The 19,577-nt window shown below is 38.5% G+C and overlaps 1 protein-coding gene across 1 annotated transcript; it reads right to left on the reverse strand.

Annotated features, from left to right (window-relative positions):
- Positions 1-16,385: 16,385 nt before the first annotated feature.
- On the reverse strand, positions 16,386-17,707 carry gpr6 (G protein-coupled receptor 6). Its single transcript, XM_066715184.1, has one exon. It carries the CDS (start codon positions 17,693-17,695, stop codon positions 16,712-16,714), a length of 984 nt encoding a protein of 327 aa, XP_066571281.1. The 5' UTR covers positions 17,696-17,707; the 3' UTR covers positions 16,386-16,711.
- Positions 17,708-19,577: the final 1,870 nt, after the last annotated feature.

A 19,577-nucleotide genomic window follows, 5' to 3' on the forward strand; every position in this document is an offset into this window, starting at 1 on the left:
AGTATTGTTTACAAACATTATTGGAAGCAGGGAGAAAGCTTATATTTTGGAAAACATTGGAAAAGTCTATCACATTGGAGTTTTACACACTTGAAAGCCTTTCAGATATACATTTTGCTCAAGAAAAGCATCACCAGAAGATGGTAGCATATACCCACACAAAGCTCCTGAACCGCAACAATTCAGCTCTCACTGAATAAAGAGACTAACACATTAATGGCCTCATTTTACAAAGTCTGTAAGGGATTTACTAATGAGTAAATACATACATTTATTAGCGTTCCTGTAACATACTTAGATTTTAACTTCCAACAGTTGCAAAAAGTACCCACAAATAGTCTTAATTTATAAAACTGAAAAATGTTATTAATTGAATCAAAGCTGCTGGTCTTCAAATTGTACACATTTTGTAAATCTGACCCTAAGTCTATAAATAGGAGCTGAACATATTTCATATATGGGGGTTTTACTACTAATGTTACAGAAACTGTGGACAACACACAGAAGAATTGAAAGATGTATGCCTGGAATACCAAGAGACAAAAAAAGAAATTGATGGATCTGAAAACAAAGAAAAATGTGTGGCATCATTGAAAGAGTGAAAATGTTAAATTCAAACAGACATATTGCAAGAGGTCAAGCCACATCCCTCACCAGGTTAACTGGGTGAGAAATTAAGAAATTAGAAACAGTCAAGTAAGACTTAACTGAAATGTTGGTTAAAGAGACAAGATGAGTTAATAATATATATATATGGATATACTTATGATATTTGAAAAAGCTATGCAAGCTTTAGTCTTTGGTCAGTGCATCATCTTCTCACCGAGACTGACCTTTGAGTGTGTGTCTTAGAAAATGTTTATATAAGAACATAAGAAAGTTTACAAACGAGAGGAGGCCATTCGACCCATCGTTCTTGTTTGGTGTCCATTAATATCGAAGTGATCCAAGGATCCTATCCAGTCTATTTTTAAATGTTCCCAAACTTTCAGCTTCAACCACATCACTGGGTAGTTTATTCCAGGTTGTGACAACTCTCTGTGTAAAGAAGTGTCTCCTGTTTTCCATCTTGAATGCCTTGAAGCCCAATTTCCATTTGTGTCCCCAGGTCTGTGTGTCCCTGCTGATCTGGAAAAGCTCCTTTAGTTTGATGTGGTCGATGTCCTTCATGATTTTGAAGACTTGGATCAAGTCCCCACGTAGTCTCCTCTGTACCAGGGAGAAAAGGCTCAGTTCCTCAGTCTCTCAGTAGGACATTCCCTTCAGACCTGGAATAAGTCTGGTTGCTCTCCTCTGAACTGCCTCTAGAGCAGCGATATCTTTCTTGAAGTGCGGAGCCCAGAACTGTACACAGTATCCAGATGAGCTCTAACTAGCGCATTGTACAGTCTGAACATTACTGCCCTTGTTCTCAATTCTACACTTTTGACAATATACCCTAACATCCTGTTTGCCTTTTTTATTGCTTCCCCACATTGTTTGGATGGAGAAAGTGAGGAGTCCACATAGACTCCTAGGTCTTTCTCATGCGATACTTCATCTAGTTCTGTTCCTCCCATAGTGTAATTATATTGGACATTTTTGTTACCTGCATGTAATACCTTGCACTTGTCCACATTGAATTTCATTTGCCAGGTGTCGGCCCACAACTGAACTTTTTGGAAATCTAAGTATTTCATATCATATGCTTTCACGTGATCTACAGCTGCAGTTGCATGTTCAAAGAACTCTAATAAATTAGTAAAACATGATCTGCCTCGTCTAAACCCATGTTGACTATCTCCAAGAATATGGTTTTCATTGAGATGCTCCTCTATTTTCTGTCTAATCATTTTTTCCAACATTTTACACGTGATGCAGGTGAGACTGATTGGTCTCTAATTTCCTGGCTCAGTTTTGTCCCCTTTCTTGTGGATTGGATGACATTTGCTGTCTTCCAGTCAGTGGGCACATCCCCTGTTCTAAGTGTCATTTGGAATAATTGACACATATTGATATATAGTTATTATATAGTTATTATACATAATCGATATATAGTTAATCAGTTAAAAAGTGTTCCTGTACTTTCACATGAAAACCACCCAGGTTCCTCAACAGAGTTATCACCTCCTTCCCTGCTCAAAAGCACTTTGCAATAGCCAATATAATGTTATAATAACTCAGATATGACCCCCAACCAAGGAAAACTATGCTGAATGGTAAGCAGCACGTACAAATTAATCCCTTTCTAAGAGGTCTTCAAAACACTTAGGATTTTCTAGGTAATAATACATAACAAATATGTTGAGCACAGTATATGTTAATAATATTGTTGCCAACCAGAAACATGGTTATTTTGATATAGCCACCTAGAAACGGTTTAGATATTTAAGAACATTTATGTGCAAATAATTAGTGTGGTGCAGTGTTGACAAGAGCACTTGTGGGTAACCGTGGTCCTGCAGTGTTGTCTGGGTTTTCAGCTGAACAAATTTAACCTTTTTTCCAGGTGGGGGGGGGGGAATTTAAATAAACCAACAAAAATCTGCAGAACCTTACAGTTATGAGACAAACATTGGTTACAAATACATTTAGGACAAGAGTTTTTTGGTGTTTTTTGGTGTGGTTTATAGATAGTATGCCTATGCATGTTTTTTTAATATGAATCTATTTATACATAATTGTGGGGATCTGCCTAATATGTTTGGATGAAGATAACTGAGCAGAATGTATAAACTTTAAAGTATAAACTTGATGAGGTTATGAATATGGACAAGCACTTATAAGCCTGTCCAAATCATAGACCTTTCCAACATATTTGCCTTGGATCTGCAATGCATGGTATTTCCAAATGTAAGTTCATATTAGGTTGAATTACTGACATGGAACAGAATAAACGGTCCACAGTTGCCTATTGTTGGTCTGCAAAGCTCTGCTATACTTCTTGTTGTTGTTACTTCAAGGTGTTGCATCAACTTGACTTTGACTGTGAGAGGAGTATAGTAAAGCTTGTCCTTGTAGACCCTGCAGATATTTTCCTCAGCCTCTCTCTGCCTGCATACATGCACTGCCCTCTCTGCCCACACAGACTGATCTTTTACTTGCATGCCTCCTGAAGCACTCCTATTAATGAACAGTGTTCTCATTCTGCTCTTTATTATGTCTATTAATTTTTTTTGCTCACTATTCTTCTTTGTATCCTTACACATGCACATTTGATATATTGTGTGATGTTGTACAGATTACAGTATTACTCTTATAAAGTCAACTCAGGTGAAGGCGTCAGTTGAAATAATATGAAAAGACAAAATAATATGAAAGGTCCAGCTCCTTGTTGTGTCTGACACGTCTCTGGTGTGAATGAGCCAAGACAAAGACACAGGCAAACCTTCAATTGACTGGAAGGCACATCTCTGGAAGACAAAACCCCAGTAATACATCTAGGTTTACCATTGGGAAAGCTGCATAATCATTAATGTTTAGAATTAAGAGTTTGATTTTAAAGAAATATTGCATACATTGTAATTAGTTATAGTAGTACAAAACATATGAATATTAAGATTGCATGGCAATCTGTTGGTAATATACGAGACTAAAATAATGTGCTTCAGTTAATTTAAAATATATTATTGTATCTATTGAAAAACATTTCTTGCAACATAATTTCCTTCCTGCAGCCTATATCTGGATGCACAGCATGTGTGGACAGATCAGAAATAAATCAGGGAGGCTTCCTTTTGACAGTTTCTGTAGCTGAGTCTTGGGATAAGAAATTCCTTTTATATGCTTTTAAAGTTGTTATTTTGAGCTTGGCTGTCAGCTGAATGCTGTGGCAGTGGGCTAGCCAAAAGGAAAAAAACTGTCCTAGGGATTCCTCTCAATGACAGATAAAGTGTGTCACAATTCACTAACATTTCCATACACTTCTGCCTTCAAAAATGTAAACATGAGCTCTTGCAAGCCAATTACACAACCCACTATGGCACAGTAACATTTCTATTATTATTTGTATTTGTTTATTTTGCAAACCTGTTCCGCCTGATAAAAGCACCTCCAAGGTTTCTTAAAATCTAGGTATGAAATTAACAATATTGTATATTATTTTGTAGTCTGATCAAAGGTCTCAAACACTAATGATCTCTGCTGTCTCCCACTGTGACCATTTGTATGTGGATCCCTTTGAAGACAGTGCCAGCACAGTTTTTATCCCTCCAAGGCCCTTTCTTGAGTCTGTGAATGCTATTCTTACAGAAAAATAAATAAATTGATTCCCCCCCTATGTGTGACACTATCTGCCCACACTACCCCTGTCCGCCACCATCTTCATCATCACCTGAGTTTTAATCAGTCGCTCATTCCTTTACACTTCGTGCCCCCGCTCTTCACTCTCTGCTCTCATCTGTCACTCACCACAGCCACAATTACCTGCTTGACTATTTAAACCCCCTGGTCAATTCCTTCTACACTGCATCTTCTATTCCCTTGGTTTCATTTCAAAGCTCTACTTCTTTTGTCTTCCTGATCTCTTCTTCGTCTTCTACGACCACCGTCTCCTGGATTTTCTGGATTGTCTTGTTCGCCCCGTGATTGACCTATCGCCTGCCTTATCGACTCTGAGTACTTGACTGTCCCTGTTGCCCTGTTTACCGGCCCACGACCCTCACCCGTTCCTGGACTCCTCCGACGCTCTGCACCTGGGTTCCTTTCCTTGGCCACTGGTACATGACAATATGTAAGTATCTACAGAGTACCACCTACAGTGGATACAGAAATTAAATTAAAGTAAATGTTCATTTGAGGGCGCTTGCAAAAACTTTGTTGCTTTGTATCATAATTACCCTGAGTCTCCACTAGTCCGCTATCTACCAAATACAAGTTTGGCAGAGCACACAAGAAAGGATTTTGTTTTCATTACCTTCTAGCAGTAATTTAGGAAGAAAATGTATGCAGAGATAGTGAAAACAGAATCCTTTTTGTGTGCTCTGAAATGTATGAAGTCCAGCTTAAAGAAGCAGGGTGAGTGGTTTTGAGAAGGTCATTTGTCATTTATAATTTGTTTGTTGTTTTAATTTTAGGTTTTGTTTTGTAATTTCTGGTTTTGTAGGAACAGTAAAGAAATTGTTGATTGTATAACAGGCGTGCTGACCCAGCTCATCATAACTGCCTTCTCTGGCTTTGCGACATTAGCCTTTATACACTCACCTAAAGGATTCAATTTCTCATTAATGCAATTATCTAACCAACCAATCACATGGCAGTTGCTTCAAAGCATTTAGGGGTGTGGTCCTGGTCAAGACAATCTCCTGAACTCCAAACTGAATGTCTGAATGGGAAAGAAAGGTGATTTAAGCAATTTTGAGCGTGGCATGGTTGTTGGTGCCAGACGGGCCGGTCTGAGTATTTCACAATCTGCTCAGTTACTGGGATTTTCACGCACAACCATTTCTAGGGTTTACAAAGAATGGTGTGAAAAGGGAAAAACATCCAGTATGCGGCAGTCCTGTGGGCGAAAATGCCTTGTTGATGCTAGAGGTCAGAGGAGAATGGGCCGACTGATTCAAGCTGATAGAAGAGCAACTTTGACTGAAATAACCACTCGTTACAACCGAGGTATGCAGCAAAGCATTTGTGAAGCCACAACACGTACAACCTTGAGGCGGATGGGCTACAACAGCAGAAGACCCCACCGGGTACCACTCATCTCCACTACAAATAGGAAAAAGAGGCTACAATTTTCACAAGCTCACCAAAATTGGACAGTTGAAGACTGGAAAAATGTTGCCTGGTCTGATGAGTCTCGATTTCTGTTGAGACATTCAGATGGTAGAGTCAGAATTTGGCGTAAACAGAATGAGAACATGGATCCATCATGCCTTGTTACCACTGTGCTGGCTGGTGGTGGTGGTGTAATGGTGTGGGGGATGTTTTCTTGGCACACTTTAGGCCCCTTAGTGCCAATTGGGCATCGTTTAAATGCCACGGCCTACCTGAGCATTGTTTCTGACCATGTCCATCCCTTTATGACCACCATGTACCCATCCTCTGATGGCTACTTCCAGCAGGATAATGCACCATGTCACAAAGGTCGAATCATTTCAAATTGGTTTCTTGAACATGACAATGAGTTCACTGTACTAAACTGGCCCCCACAGTCACCAGATCTCAACCCAATAGAGCATCTTTGGGATGTGGTGGAACGGGAGCTTCGTGCCCTGGATGTGCATCCCACAAATCTCCATCAACTGCAAGATGCTATCCTATCAATATGGGCCAACATTTCTAAAGAATGCTTTCAGCACCTTGTTGAATCAATGCCACGTAGAATTAAGGCAGTTCTGAAGGCGAAAGGGGGTCAAACACAGTATTAGTATGGTGTTCCTAATAATCCTTTAGGTGAGTGTATAGTCCCCTAGTAACTGGCACCACGTCCAGACCAAACTCCACTGCAAGAAGGGGTATTGAAATGCATGACATTACATTTATAACAATAATGCTTCTGTCCATAACTTGTTTCAATTACATAACAAAGTAACATAAACCTCAAAAGATATATGTGAGTAATGTACATGAACATGGCTGTAACCCCCAGCCATTCAAAGTAATCAACAGTTTAAAATCCCCACCACACACACACACTAAGACTGTGTGCCCCCTAGCGGTACTCTGTCACACTAGCAGCAAAGAGATCCCAACAAAATAACACGAATCAACAAAATAAAACAGTCTGTTCAAAACAAACAAACAAACAAACAAACAAACTGCTCAAAGTCTCTGCCAGAAATAAGTGCACCTGACAGCGGACTTCAAACTGGACTCAAGCAACTCACCCCTCTTAAAGTGACCCAGGCTCTACTTAAAGGTACACATTTTAACTGTAATGTATGTATGCGTTTGACATTCCCACATTTCTTACCCTTATTGCAGCAATTCTTTTATCTTGAAAATGTATTTTTATTGTATTCTGCGCTTCATCATTCAGTATGCAGTGTGTGTGTGTTTAAAAATAATAGTATGTGGTTTTCCATGTACAGTACTGTATACGTTTCAGTAGACTACATGGGGTGAATTATATGATCCAGGGTTGTATGGCAGGGGTGTTGAACTTCATCAGATGAATAATGTTCCCATGATGCTTTAAAAACAAGCAAAGCTGGATTTAAACTGCTTAAATGTCACCAAATGACAAGGGCTATCAAGGACTAATATGTGGTTATTACAAAAAAAATAATGTAATGAATCTGACAAACCTCAAAGGATTTAATTGAAAGCACTTTTTATGTAATGCACGTATTAAAACATGAACCGAGTGACATTATTAAAACCCAACTGAAATGCCTTTCAGTGTTCAACAATGCCCACATAATCCACTCAGTTTTGTACTGTTATGGTTTTAAAAGAGGGAATGTCAGTCTAATGTTGTAAGCTCCATCTTTCAACACATCATAATTGTCCCTTGTTACTAGGTAACTCGGGGATATTTTATAATTAGTATTATAAAATGTCATTTGTTTATTATTCTTTCATTGGAATGGCTTAATTGGCAATTTGAGCTTTTTGCATGACACACAGGTTAATCCAGTATATCTAATTCACCCATGTTTTTATATGTATTTATTTTTGTGGCTAATACTTGTTGGGGGATAGAGTTACACATCTCAAAATAATCTGTCAGAAAATGTGAAAACAATAGATATAGAACAATTAGATCTAAGTAATTTCGTTAAATATTTCAAACAAGTCAAATCCTAATTTTAAGCTTGAAAATATTGAACATTTTATTAGCAGCCAACTGAGTAACCAAACTGAAACATATTGTGGGTTACTTAGCAACTGTAACATGATCAAATTAGTGATGACACTGGTAGAGCTACAAAGTTTTGGAAATGCTGTTCACAACTCAAATGATTATTATAAGTTTGAAAGTAATTTCCTCAATTTCACACAGCTCCTTCGTAACAGAAATGACAGGCTGCTCTCAAAAAAGCACATTGTTATTTCTGTTTCGTATATACAGTACTGTGCAAAGGTTTTAGGCAGGTGTGAAAAAATGCTGTAAACTAATAATGCTTTCAAAAATAGACATGTTAATAGATTATATTTATCAATTAACAAAATGTGAGTGAACAGAAGAAAAATCTACATCAAATCCATATTTGGTGTGACCACCCTTTGTCTTCAAAACAGCATCAATTCTTCTAGGTACACTTGCACACAGTCAGGGATTGTGTAGGCATATAGTCAGGTGTATAATTAAATAATTATACCAAACAGGTGCTAATGATCATCAATTCAATATGTAGGTTGAAACACAATCATTAACTGAAACAGAAACAGCTCTGTAGGAAGAATAAAACTGGGTGAGGAACAGCCAAACTCAGCTAACAAGGTGAGGCTGCTGAAGACAGTTTACTGTCAAAAGTCATACACCATGGCAAGACTGAGCACAGCAACAAGACACAAGGTGGTTATACTGCATCAGCAAGGTCTCTCCCAGGCACACATTTCAAGGCAGACAGGGATTTCCAGATAAGCTGTCCAAGATCTTTTGAAGAAGCACAAAGAAATGGGCAACATTGAGGACCGTAGACGCAGTGGTCGGCCAAGGAAACTCACTGCAGCAGATGAAAGACACATCATGCTTACTTCCCTTCGCAATCGGAAGATGTCCAGCAGTGCCATCAGCTCAGAACTGGCAGAAAACAGTGGGACCCTGGTACACCCATCTACTGTCTGGAGAAGTCTGGTCAGAAGTGGCCTTCATGGATGACTTGCGGCCAAAAAGCCATACCTCCGACGTGGCAACAAGGCCAAGCGACTCAGCTAAGCACGAAAACACAGGCACTGGGGTGCAGAAAAATGGCAGCAGGTGCTCTGGTCTGATGAGTCAAAATGTGAAAAACTTGGCTGTAGCAGAAGGCAGTTTGCTGAGAAGTACAGGCAGATACTTATCCATCATGCAATACCATCAGGGAGGCATCTGATTGGCCCCAAATTTATTCTGCAGCATGACAACGACTCCAAACATACAGCGAACATCATTAAGAACTATCTTCAGCGTAAAGAAGAACAAGGAGTCCTGGAAGTGATGGTGTGGCCCCCACAGAGCCCTGATCTCAAAATCATCCAGTCTGTCTGGGATCACATGAAGAGAGAGAAGCAACTGAGGCTGCCTAAATCCACAGAAGAACTGTGGTTAGTTCTCCAAGATGTTTGGGCCAACCTACCTGCTGAGTTCCTTCAAAAACTGTGTGCAAGAGTACCTAGAAGAATTGATGTTGCTTTGAAGGCAAATATTGATTTGATGTAGATTTTTCTTCTGTTCACTCACTTTGCATTTAGTTAATTGATAAATATAATCTATTAACACGTCTATTTTTGAAAAGTATTCTTACTTTGCAGCATTTTTTCACACCTGCCTAAAACGTATGCACAGTTCTGTACATCACAAAATATAAACTCATGAACCTCTGTAAACTGTCAGCCTGGATAAGGGTGTCTGCTACGAAATAAGTAGTAGTAATAATAATAATAATAATAATAATAATATGCATGCTTCTGTGATGTTTTTGTGGAGACATATGGATATGCATATGGACAATAAAGTAGACTGTGCTACAGTTAAGTATTTTGGTAAACAACCTAACAATATTTAATGCAGTGTAACAACACACACAACTCACAATCCTGTGATTATTATTATTATTATAGTAGTATTGCCTACTCTAAGAAGGTTTCAGTGACCTGCCAGATCTTAAGAAGCTGAACAGATTTCATATCTGCCATGAAATGGAGATCTGTACATTCATGTAACCTTATTGAAATACTAATGAGAATATTTCTGATCAGTGGGATTTGTAATAACATTTTGGGAGTCAACAACCCCAGTTCCTCACATCCACTTCAAGCCCTCTGCTTCCAACCAGTCCAAGCTGCAGTCATGGAAATCTCTCCCGAAAAAGGAGATTAACTATTCCTTCATGAACAAATTGAACCTGCATGCTCAGCTACTGACTTTTCCAGCGATTCAAACCAAAGAATAGCCCATCAGTGGATCCTCCAATCAGTGGCTAGACCCATCGCCCTGTAGCTCCCCTCTCTGTTGCTTCCACAGGTCGACCACAGACCAGACAGCATCCAGGGTCACCTCTCTCTCCTGCTGGTTGGCACTTGCTCTTCCACAGTCCATCAGCACCACCTCGCTCACAATTCCTTCTCCTGCCTCCTCACAGGTCAGCTACAGACCAGACAGCTTCCAACGCCACCTCACTCAATTCCGCAGGTCGGCCCAACCGTTAACCGCTGGTCTCCACACATTATTCAACTGTCAAAATGCCTCATCTTCTTTCCAAACACTATCCTATTACCAATTCTGGCTAGAAAATTCAGACTCTCTCATTCAAAATACAGTGACCTAAAACAAGCGCATTATAATGAAGTGACTAGATGCTGCGTTGGTGGTACGGGAGTTATCTAATTCTTTTTGTGGGTGGTCCAATGGTCCAGCCCCTTCTGGCAGTCATTCCCCTCAGCCAAGTGAGGAAAGCCAAAGCTTCACTCGCCAAGCCGAAAGTGGGGTTGTAAAGTACTGAACTGGAATTTCAAATTGAATTTCCGGAGTGAACAACCCCAAATCCACGCATCCACTGCTGCTCAATAAACTATAAATACCCGCTTGCTAACACACACCCCAAGCATTCGTCATTTTGCACCCCACCTCCTCCCCAGTCACTGCCTGCGCAGCTCCTTGGCTCATTCCCCTTCGTTCCCCTCAGCCAAGCAAGTAAAGCCAAAGCTTCTTATTACCAATTGCTCATGGCAGCCAAGCCTAAATTGGGGTTGTAAGCTACTGAAAGCCTTTTGGTCTAAATTATTAGCATTTATTTCCAATATTTATTACATAACTTGTTTTTCATATAGAAGGTCTGTCCTATCTTGTTATTAGGCTTTCTACCACAAATGTGCAGGAGGAGGATGCCTTTTAACCATCCTCCTAAGGATGTCAGTTGTACCTCTGTCTTTATCATAAGGAAGGGAAGGGTTCTTATAATCTTTTAAGCCAAAGGAATCCAATCCATATGTGTCTTATTAACCCTGCCTCATTTCAAAGGCACAATTAATTTAGAAGGCTAGTCTCAACAGTCTTGGCTCAGAACCAGCCAGGTGTACAGAATTAACACCTGCCCTGTAGTGTGAAGAACCTGCTGGATGTTTCTCCTCCTTGGGCTTGGATAGAGACAAGTATATTTGACCATTTCTTTGAAGTCTTCCAGTTAAAGAAGAATTCAAAATTAAACTGATCCTCATTCACAAGCTATGAAATGAAGCATAGGTGAAAGGTAAACATCTCAATCACTATTCTGACCATTTTAAAACACATTAAAATGTCCTGACTTTCAAATATTTTAATTTTATAACGGAACCCCATGAACCAATCTGCATTCAACCCAATTCCCTGTTCAGAATTTCACAACCAAAACTTCAGAAAAAGGTTTGTATTCCCTGTGAATGGAAAATAAACGATTAGTGAATGATAATAATGATTCATGGTTTAGAGAGAAAGCTGAAAATGTGCCGTGCAGTTTTAATTGAAAACAACAACAATATATATTTTTAGGAATTAAGTTAGAAAAGCAAATCTATATGTATTAACCTAATCATCTAAGTGACACCTTTTTATTGTAACCACTCTATTTTTGTTCTATAGTGATCCAAAAATTATACCGAAAATGTGTCTGCTTTCATGTTTGTGAGGATTTGCTTTACTTTTAATGACTGTAAGAAATTCTGGTTAATGATGGACCAGATCTCCAGACACTGCAGTTATGTAAAAAGAAAAGTTACTGAGAAATTAACTAAATCAAAGTAACAAAGTCAATGTCAATGAAATATTGCTCTCTTGCTTGTAATCGGGGCCCTGTAACTCTCCAATCGAAAACAGAAATCTAGAAATAACCTTTTTGGTGCTGTTATCCTGTCTTGCCTCCTTGTTTGAATTTAGCATACTTTTCTGCAAACATATATTGCAGTAAAATATCAGGTGGAGAATCAAAATACCACAAATAAATGTTGTTTGAATGTGAAAAAGTGGTTAGTTGTGTCAGCTTTCCATGTTGCTATGATGTGATTACCATATGAAAAGCACCTGCTACATGGAAATGGTTGAAGCCTAGTTACTGTAATAGATGCACACTCTTTACATCAGTGGTGAAAAAATAGGCAAAATATCACTTGGAAACTGTGTGCAGCCTATATGATATCAGTCCTGTGTTCACTACAATGAGCATCATCACTGATAAAGAACATAACTGTAAATGTTTATTTTTAAACAAGCAAACAAAAATCCCTATGACAGCGATGACTAAGATATTAAACCATTTTATAAAATTGTTAATTGTTTGGTATTTAGATTTATTAGGATGTAAGAGATAGATTTGGTATGACGGCTTTAAACTAATTAATGATGGCTCTTAATTAAGCTGCAGGTCGTCCCCAAAGAGAGGAAAGGGTGTTGCAGGAATCTTTGACAAATATGAATTGTTATACAATGGGATTATTGCATATGGAAAATTATATTCTGTAACAGTTTACAGTTAAGTGTGTCGTGATGCGTTTCTAGAGTTGACCCAGTAATGGCATACTATTAAAGAGGTGGGCATCTAATTTCAAGATTGTCACGACTATACAGAAAACCTAGTTTGCCAGCTGGTCAGTATTTACATATCAACATCCTGGCCTTCAGAGCCTGCTTGGGGAAGCCCTGCATTCTGTTTGCTACAGTCTGTCTTGTACTTGTATAAAACACAGCTGAAATACCTGTTTACTGTTGGTTTGAAGCGAAATGCTGTGCTTGTTGTACACTTAAGTGGCTCTTAAAGAAAATGGGTATGGCCTCACACAGCTGGAGAGGAATTCAATGTCCTAAAAGGATGACATTTGTGCTATTTCATTTCCTCTGAAATAAGAGTAATAATGTCACGGTAGTTTGAGTCTTGATAGAAACATGTACTACATGTATGGTGTTTATGGGCAGGGGAGTTTCTGGTGTTTTCTTGTACCCCTACACCACATTTGTCAGAACAGTGTATTCATTACAAATGCAATGGACTTAAAGCATGGCTTGTATTGCTGTGCAGAGTTCCAGGAACAAAGAAGTCAGATAGAACTGGCAGCAAGTACAGTACAGCTAATTTGGGAGCCAATTTATCTAAAAGTTAAAGAGAGAACCACAGCTCCCTTAATTAAACATCCCAACTGTAGCACTAGGGCAGTAATAAATGAGCCACAACATATTCATTTTTAAACACAGACAAAATATTCTCTTTATTATAATAGAGTGCCTGTGGGGATAAGGGCTTCATTTACACTGTAATTGTATTTTTATCATACTATGACAACCTACAACACACCTTAAAAAAAAAATCAACACTAACATATTGCTGAAGATACAGATTAAAGAAAGGATTTTAATATTTTAAAATGGTTTGGATAGCAGATCAGATATTTATATGTGTTTTCCCCCTTTTGCTGCCAGCATTTTCAAATGGAACCAAGATTTGCCTGGCCTTGTAAAACATCTTATGTGTACCACTCAATACAGCATCACTTAATTTTAACTAACACTTAACAGCCTATGCAGACATATTAAATTTTATATATATATATAATTTCAGGTCCAGAAGTAATTTTAGCACATGCACATAAAATGAGTCTACGTCTGTAATCTGAGTAGTTTTGAATATTATCACCTTCTTTTTACAAAACAGTCCACCAATGTCTTATCAATCCCTATTTGTCAATAAATGAGATTGATCTGACGGGGGTTTATTTACCTACATATTACTAATTTACTAATTTTAATTTGTATGGACCATTTCTTCAATGGACCACTGACCAAAACTAAAATCTGTTGAAAAAAGTAAATACAATCAAAGTGTTTTGCAAATCAAAGCCATTCTGTTGTGTTTTTCATTTGTACTTTGACCAGATCAGAAGCCGTCACTGTCACCTCAAGGGTCCTATTGGCTGCTTGCGATATAAGCCCAGTGAATGGGAGTGGCTCGGTGCAATGTGATGACTTTTAACCCCACCTTAGACTAAATAAACTGGGCTGCACCTGTCATACGATTGCCAGTCAGAAACTGTTATCCAAATAGATGAAACTGAACAGGTTATTATCGGCCACTGCCAAGAGGAAGGGATATTGCTCAACACTGCAGATCAACAGCAATCCTAGGAGGGAAGTCATTCTTCTTAATTAGTGTGATATGAGCATCTAATCCTCTTATCATAATAAATATATTGAACACAAGGGAATGATACAAATGAACAAGCTGTTTGGACAAGTCTATGAATAAATGCCATGTGACTCTGTGAGCAGCACACTTGTACCTTTCATATTAAATAGATGGGTTTTTTTTTCCTCAAAAATAAACAAAAGCAGAGAGTTTTAAATACTCACCCACCAGATAAATATGTTATGTGAAATAAAGGAACACATCATTGCACTTGCTAAGTCATATTATTGGCCTTTGTGATGTAGACCCAATGCAAATTAATGTTGTTTTTCAATCTGTCTTGTTATTGTGTACCCTAAAACTAAGTTACATTAATATCTGCATTTTTATTAAAATAGGGTTGTGGGTAAACTTTTGATTACCACTAGAAAGGACGTGAAACTTTATGAAATAAATGTATTACAGAATAACATACTTTCAAATGAAGAGTGTGAATACTGCAACTGCATATTTCACCTAAATTGTATTTGTTAAGATGTGCCAGTTCATGCAGATTTTAAAGGTAAGAGAACATTAATATTATCATATTGGTTATGTTTTCTTGTGTATTTCCAGCAAATAAAACAAGACATTGCATTGGATGTTTGTCCAAAAAGCATTAATAATGTCACTTTTTAAATATAATTGTGCATCAGATGACAAATGACAGTTGTGTGTCGGGGTCATGAACATATTCTTCACTAAACAACAGTCAAAACAAACAATACAAAAATGACTGCATTGCTCCCGAGAAACAAGAAAATAAATTCATGTTCAGGTCAATATTTTTTTAACTGTGGTATAAATGGAGGGAAAGCCTGTTTCTGCACTTTTCATTCTCATGTTACTGTTCTAACTGTGAAAGTGTTTATTTCTGCATCTATGCTATTAAATATGTAACTTTGAAGCAAATTGTCCTCCTACAATTTCAATTAAATCAAGTGAGTAATGAAAGTAGAACCAAACATATCCTATTAATAATAATAATAATATTACTATTGAGAGTGATTGTATGAGTGGCTTGTGTGTTGTGGTTTTTGGCTAGTATTGAATATTTGAAAACATCTCACTAGAACAGAATAATTTCCAAGAAACCCCTTAGGAGTCTGTACTGTAAGCACACTGCAGTAATCAGAATAAAACTGCAGGTATTTTGAATACATTCTCATCCAGCAACTTTGGCTTGTATCAGCTTCTAACTTGCTCCAGTGCACCTCTTTCTAGTGGATATAACATATTAAATGAGAGGCTCCTTCTACTCCCACTCCCCCCACTCTGCTGCTGGCAGGTATATATGGGATAAATACAGGGATATGTATGTACTTCAAGTGCTGAAGCATCAGAAATGTGTGAGGAAAGGAGGTTAAGCCTTCTGTCTACTTCAGATAACTTTCCCACAATAATTAGGTTAATACTTTGCTACCTCAAAATACTAGATATTAGCTTGTTTATATTTGGGCCAAAAATAAAATAAATAAATAAAGTATTGCAAATTGTCTGGAATGAGCAGACACCAGGGAAATACAATGAAATGCTAAAATTGTAAAGAAAGAATTAAGATTTTAAATCATGACACATGCCTCTGAACTTCAAGAACAATTTTGTGTAGTTTGTTGATCTGTGGGGACATTATCCAAGAAAGTAATATAATGGTTTGATATATAGCCTAGTGGGAATTATAGAAATTAAACAAAGGGGTGTATTATCTGTACAGCTCACTGGTAATGCTTCATGTCAAATGCAAGTCGAGTAATCCCTGGCCTCAGTGGAGTCATAACCAGACATAAAGAAACTGGATATTTGGTCTTGAGTACCTGATATTATGAAACAGGCAACGGCAATGTTGGGATGTGCAAAATAAACCTCGAAGGCTAACTCAAGATGTACAGTAAAATATGGGCGATAGATAACATGTAGAAATTAGGTGCTTTTACAACTGAAAAGATGATGCACTTCTTTACACAGATTATTATTGTTGTCCGCGCACTTCCCAGTGTTCAATTGCGTCTGCTTGAATAGTCCAGTTATCCACGAAATCCAGATTTTAATATTGACGGTGAAATGGAAAGGAATCACACGTGTGAGGCAATGTAAATATCTTGATTTAATTTATCATTTTTGTGTCGTATAAAATATACACCATATGGAACTTTACAAAATACAACCCAGACCATCAGACCTGACGAGTACAAAGTACAAAGTTTGACATTTACGCCACACTGCTTTGGCAGTACAATAAATAAAGTGCTTCGTCTTTAAGGAGTGTTTAGAATGCATTCACACTGTAAACATACGATTCCAGAACTACCTTGTTCACAGTTAAGTGTTGGACCCTTTGCTTTCCTCGGAATTACACTGCAATAAAGTGCTAATGCGCTACATCTCTTTAACATACACAACATGAAAAAATGAAATTAGCAGGCACGATTAATCGAGAAGCAGATTGTCTTTGTTATCGCTTAGACTTCACTTGGCGATCTTGAACGATAAGACACATTCGTTTGACAACAGCCACAGAAGAGGACGAAGAGAGATCTTTGGATCTCCTGGTTCCTGTAGGCATAAATGATGGGATTGATCATGGAGTTGTATGTCGCAGGTAAAAGTGTCGCGTAAGTGTACACAGGAGGATAGTCATGCTCGCCCACTAGGCAGTAGATGGCAAAGGGCAGCCAGCTCGCCCCAAATGTGCCCAAGATGATGGCGAGAGTCGAGACGCCTTTCTTGGTGGCCACATAATGCGACTGGGGGAAGAAGTGCTGCTGGAGAGCGATCTGGTGGGCGTGCCTGCATACTATCTTGCAGATCTTGAAGTAGAGGTTTAACATGATCGTGAATATCACGAAGAATGAGACTGCTAACAAAGTCACGTTGCTTTTGGTCAAAGGTCTGACAATGCTGCAGGATGATGGCTCGTCGAGGCAGTTCCACCCCAGGATAGGCAAGAGTCCCAAGCAAAGTGAGACACCCCACGTTACCACCAGCATCATGTGGATGTATAGCACCGTCCTTTCTGAAAAGTAAGTCAGGGCATTGTATAGAGACAAATAGCGGTCAACTGTGATGGCTAGAAGGCTGCTTATAGAGGCGGTGAAAGAGGCAACTAGAAAGCCTACTGTGATGAGGCTGATAGTCTCAGAGGGAATTAAATATTGGAATACAAAGTTCAATATTAATCCCATTCCGGCCAAGAGATCGGCAGTTGCAAGGCTCCCGATGAGGACGAACATGGGTGTCCTTAAGGACGGCGTGTAGAAAATAATGGCCACAACAATGGCATTCTCGCAGGCGATCACAGTCCCGGAGATGCACAGCATGATGTCCCACGGGTTAATGGCGAAGTCCGGCGGCTCAGAGGAAAGCTGCAGGGTGCTGTTGTCATCCACGGCGCCGACCCACGGGGATGGAGCTGCCGTCTCATTTGCCACCAGGCTCCCATTCATTTCTCCGAAATTAGCTGCTGCTAAAAAGATAGAAAAAGGGAAAATGTTGTATTTTCCATCTTAAAAACACGAGTAAAAGCGATATATTTGTTTTTCAAGAGGCGGTAAGTTGAAAAGGGAAGAACGAAACAAGCGTGCAGGTCTTCCAAAAATGTTTATTACCATTAACACATTCCTTAAAATAAGTAAGGAATTGACGGTTTGGTCAATACTGCGTTTTACCCGGCACTTGTAACAGAGTTTCATTGCCTGTCTACTAAACACTAAAGCTGCGTTTTTCTGAAGAGTTATCTACGTGGGAATGTCAGATTAAAAGGGAAAAGAAAGAAAACATGAAGAGTGTGTGTGTGTGTGTGTGTGTGTGTGTGTGTGTGTGTGTGTGTGTGTGTGTGTGAGAGAGTATTTGTTAAAGTAGATCTGAAATGGACTAACTCCACTGGAGCTAGCCTTGGTGCTGAAACTGCTCACGAACTCAAACATTTCGTTTCAGCAACCTTCAGTATTTTCACTGCAAACCAAGCATTTGTGACATAATGAAAAATGCAAAAATAAATGCATAAATAGTTTAGCCACTGTTAAAACAACAATGCATGGATAACATGATTTTGTGTCTAGGTTCTTCGCAAGCGAGAGGATTGTAGTGTCTATTCTTACCTGGCTTTACGCGTGAAAATGCACCAGTTCATAAGCGACGCTCTTTGATGTTATGAGGAACAAGGTTTTCTTATGCACCCTAGAAACTGAGACATCCCATCGGTAGAGTACTGTTCCCTTGCATGAGAGAAGGGTAGTGTGGAGTGTGGCACTACAGAGCATTGACTGAGTGGAGGGAAACTGCTGTTGGTGCCTGTGACCAGACTGCTAATAAACCCTCATGACGTCAAGTGAAAGACACAGAAAAGGTCTGGATGCACCCTGCTATCACGTGGCTGTTAAAAACAAATACCCGTAACAAACTGACCAAATTGAACACTCATTCTCTGTGGGTGTATTTTCATGCAGGAACACATCTTCTTATTTCTGTTTTCATTAAATACTAAGAAGGAACTCCGAAACAATACATACTTTTTGTATCGTCTTTGCTTGTTATATTTGTGGAACACATCATTGCATACCATTGCATTATATATATATATATATATATGCAATTCCAATTTCAACCTAAGTGCATAAAGGCAAGAAACATGGGATTCTGTTAATAGATTCTGAGATGGGTGAATTGCTGGATAATTGAAGTATAATACCACCAAGCAGAGAATTTACAATAAGACCTACCTGCAGGATTAGGCTAAAGCAGCATGTCTGTGTGTTTGGTGGAAATCAGGATAGTGTCAATCATCAGGTGGGAGTAAAAGTCCAGTCAATTAAGATGATAAATATTTTATGCTCTTATGGTATTTTAGTGTTTCCAAAAAATAAATCCATTTGCTGGATCATTAATCTTTTATGAAGGATGAAGGAGGGCAATTAAATTATTACTATTATTTAGCAGACACTCTTATCCAGAGCAATTTCCACAAATCACATTATTATTTTTTTACATACAATTAGACATTTAAACATCAGGGTTTTTACTGGAGCAATTTAGATTAAGTACCTTGCTCAAGCAGTGTTCCTCACCTGGGATTGATCTCACAACCTTCCACTCAAGAGTCCAGAGCCCTGACCTTTACTCCATATTGCTGTCCTATAATAGGAACATATAGACATGACATTTCTGGGTATGAACATCGAAAGGTATAGGAGGTATCTTGTGTACTGTTCCCAATACTCTGCTATGAGAGAGACAGTTGGGTTTTTAAATATAAAGGTAGGTTTTCTGATAATCAGAATAAATAAATAAATAAATAAATAAATAAATATACACACACGCACACACAAA

Source organism: Amia ocellicauda, chromosome 1 (genome assembly GCF_036373705.1).
Source record: "Amia ocellicauda isolate fAmiCal2 chromosome 1, fAmiCal2.hap1, whole genome shotgun sequence".
Classification (NCBI taxonomy): Eukaryota; Metazoa; Chordata; class Actinopteri; order Amiiformes; family Amiidae; genus Amia; species Amia ocellicauda.

Excerpts from the sequence above, each read along its gene's own strand:
- gpr6 (XM_066715184.1), bottom strand. The coding sequence starts at position 17,695 with ATGAATGGGAGCCTGGTGGCAAATGAGACGGCAGCTCCATCCCCGTGG.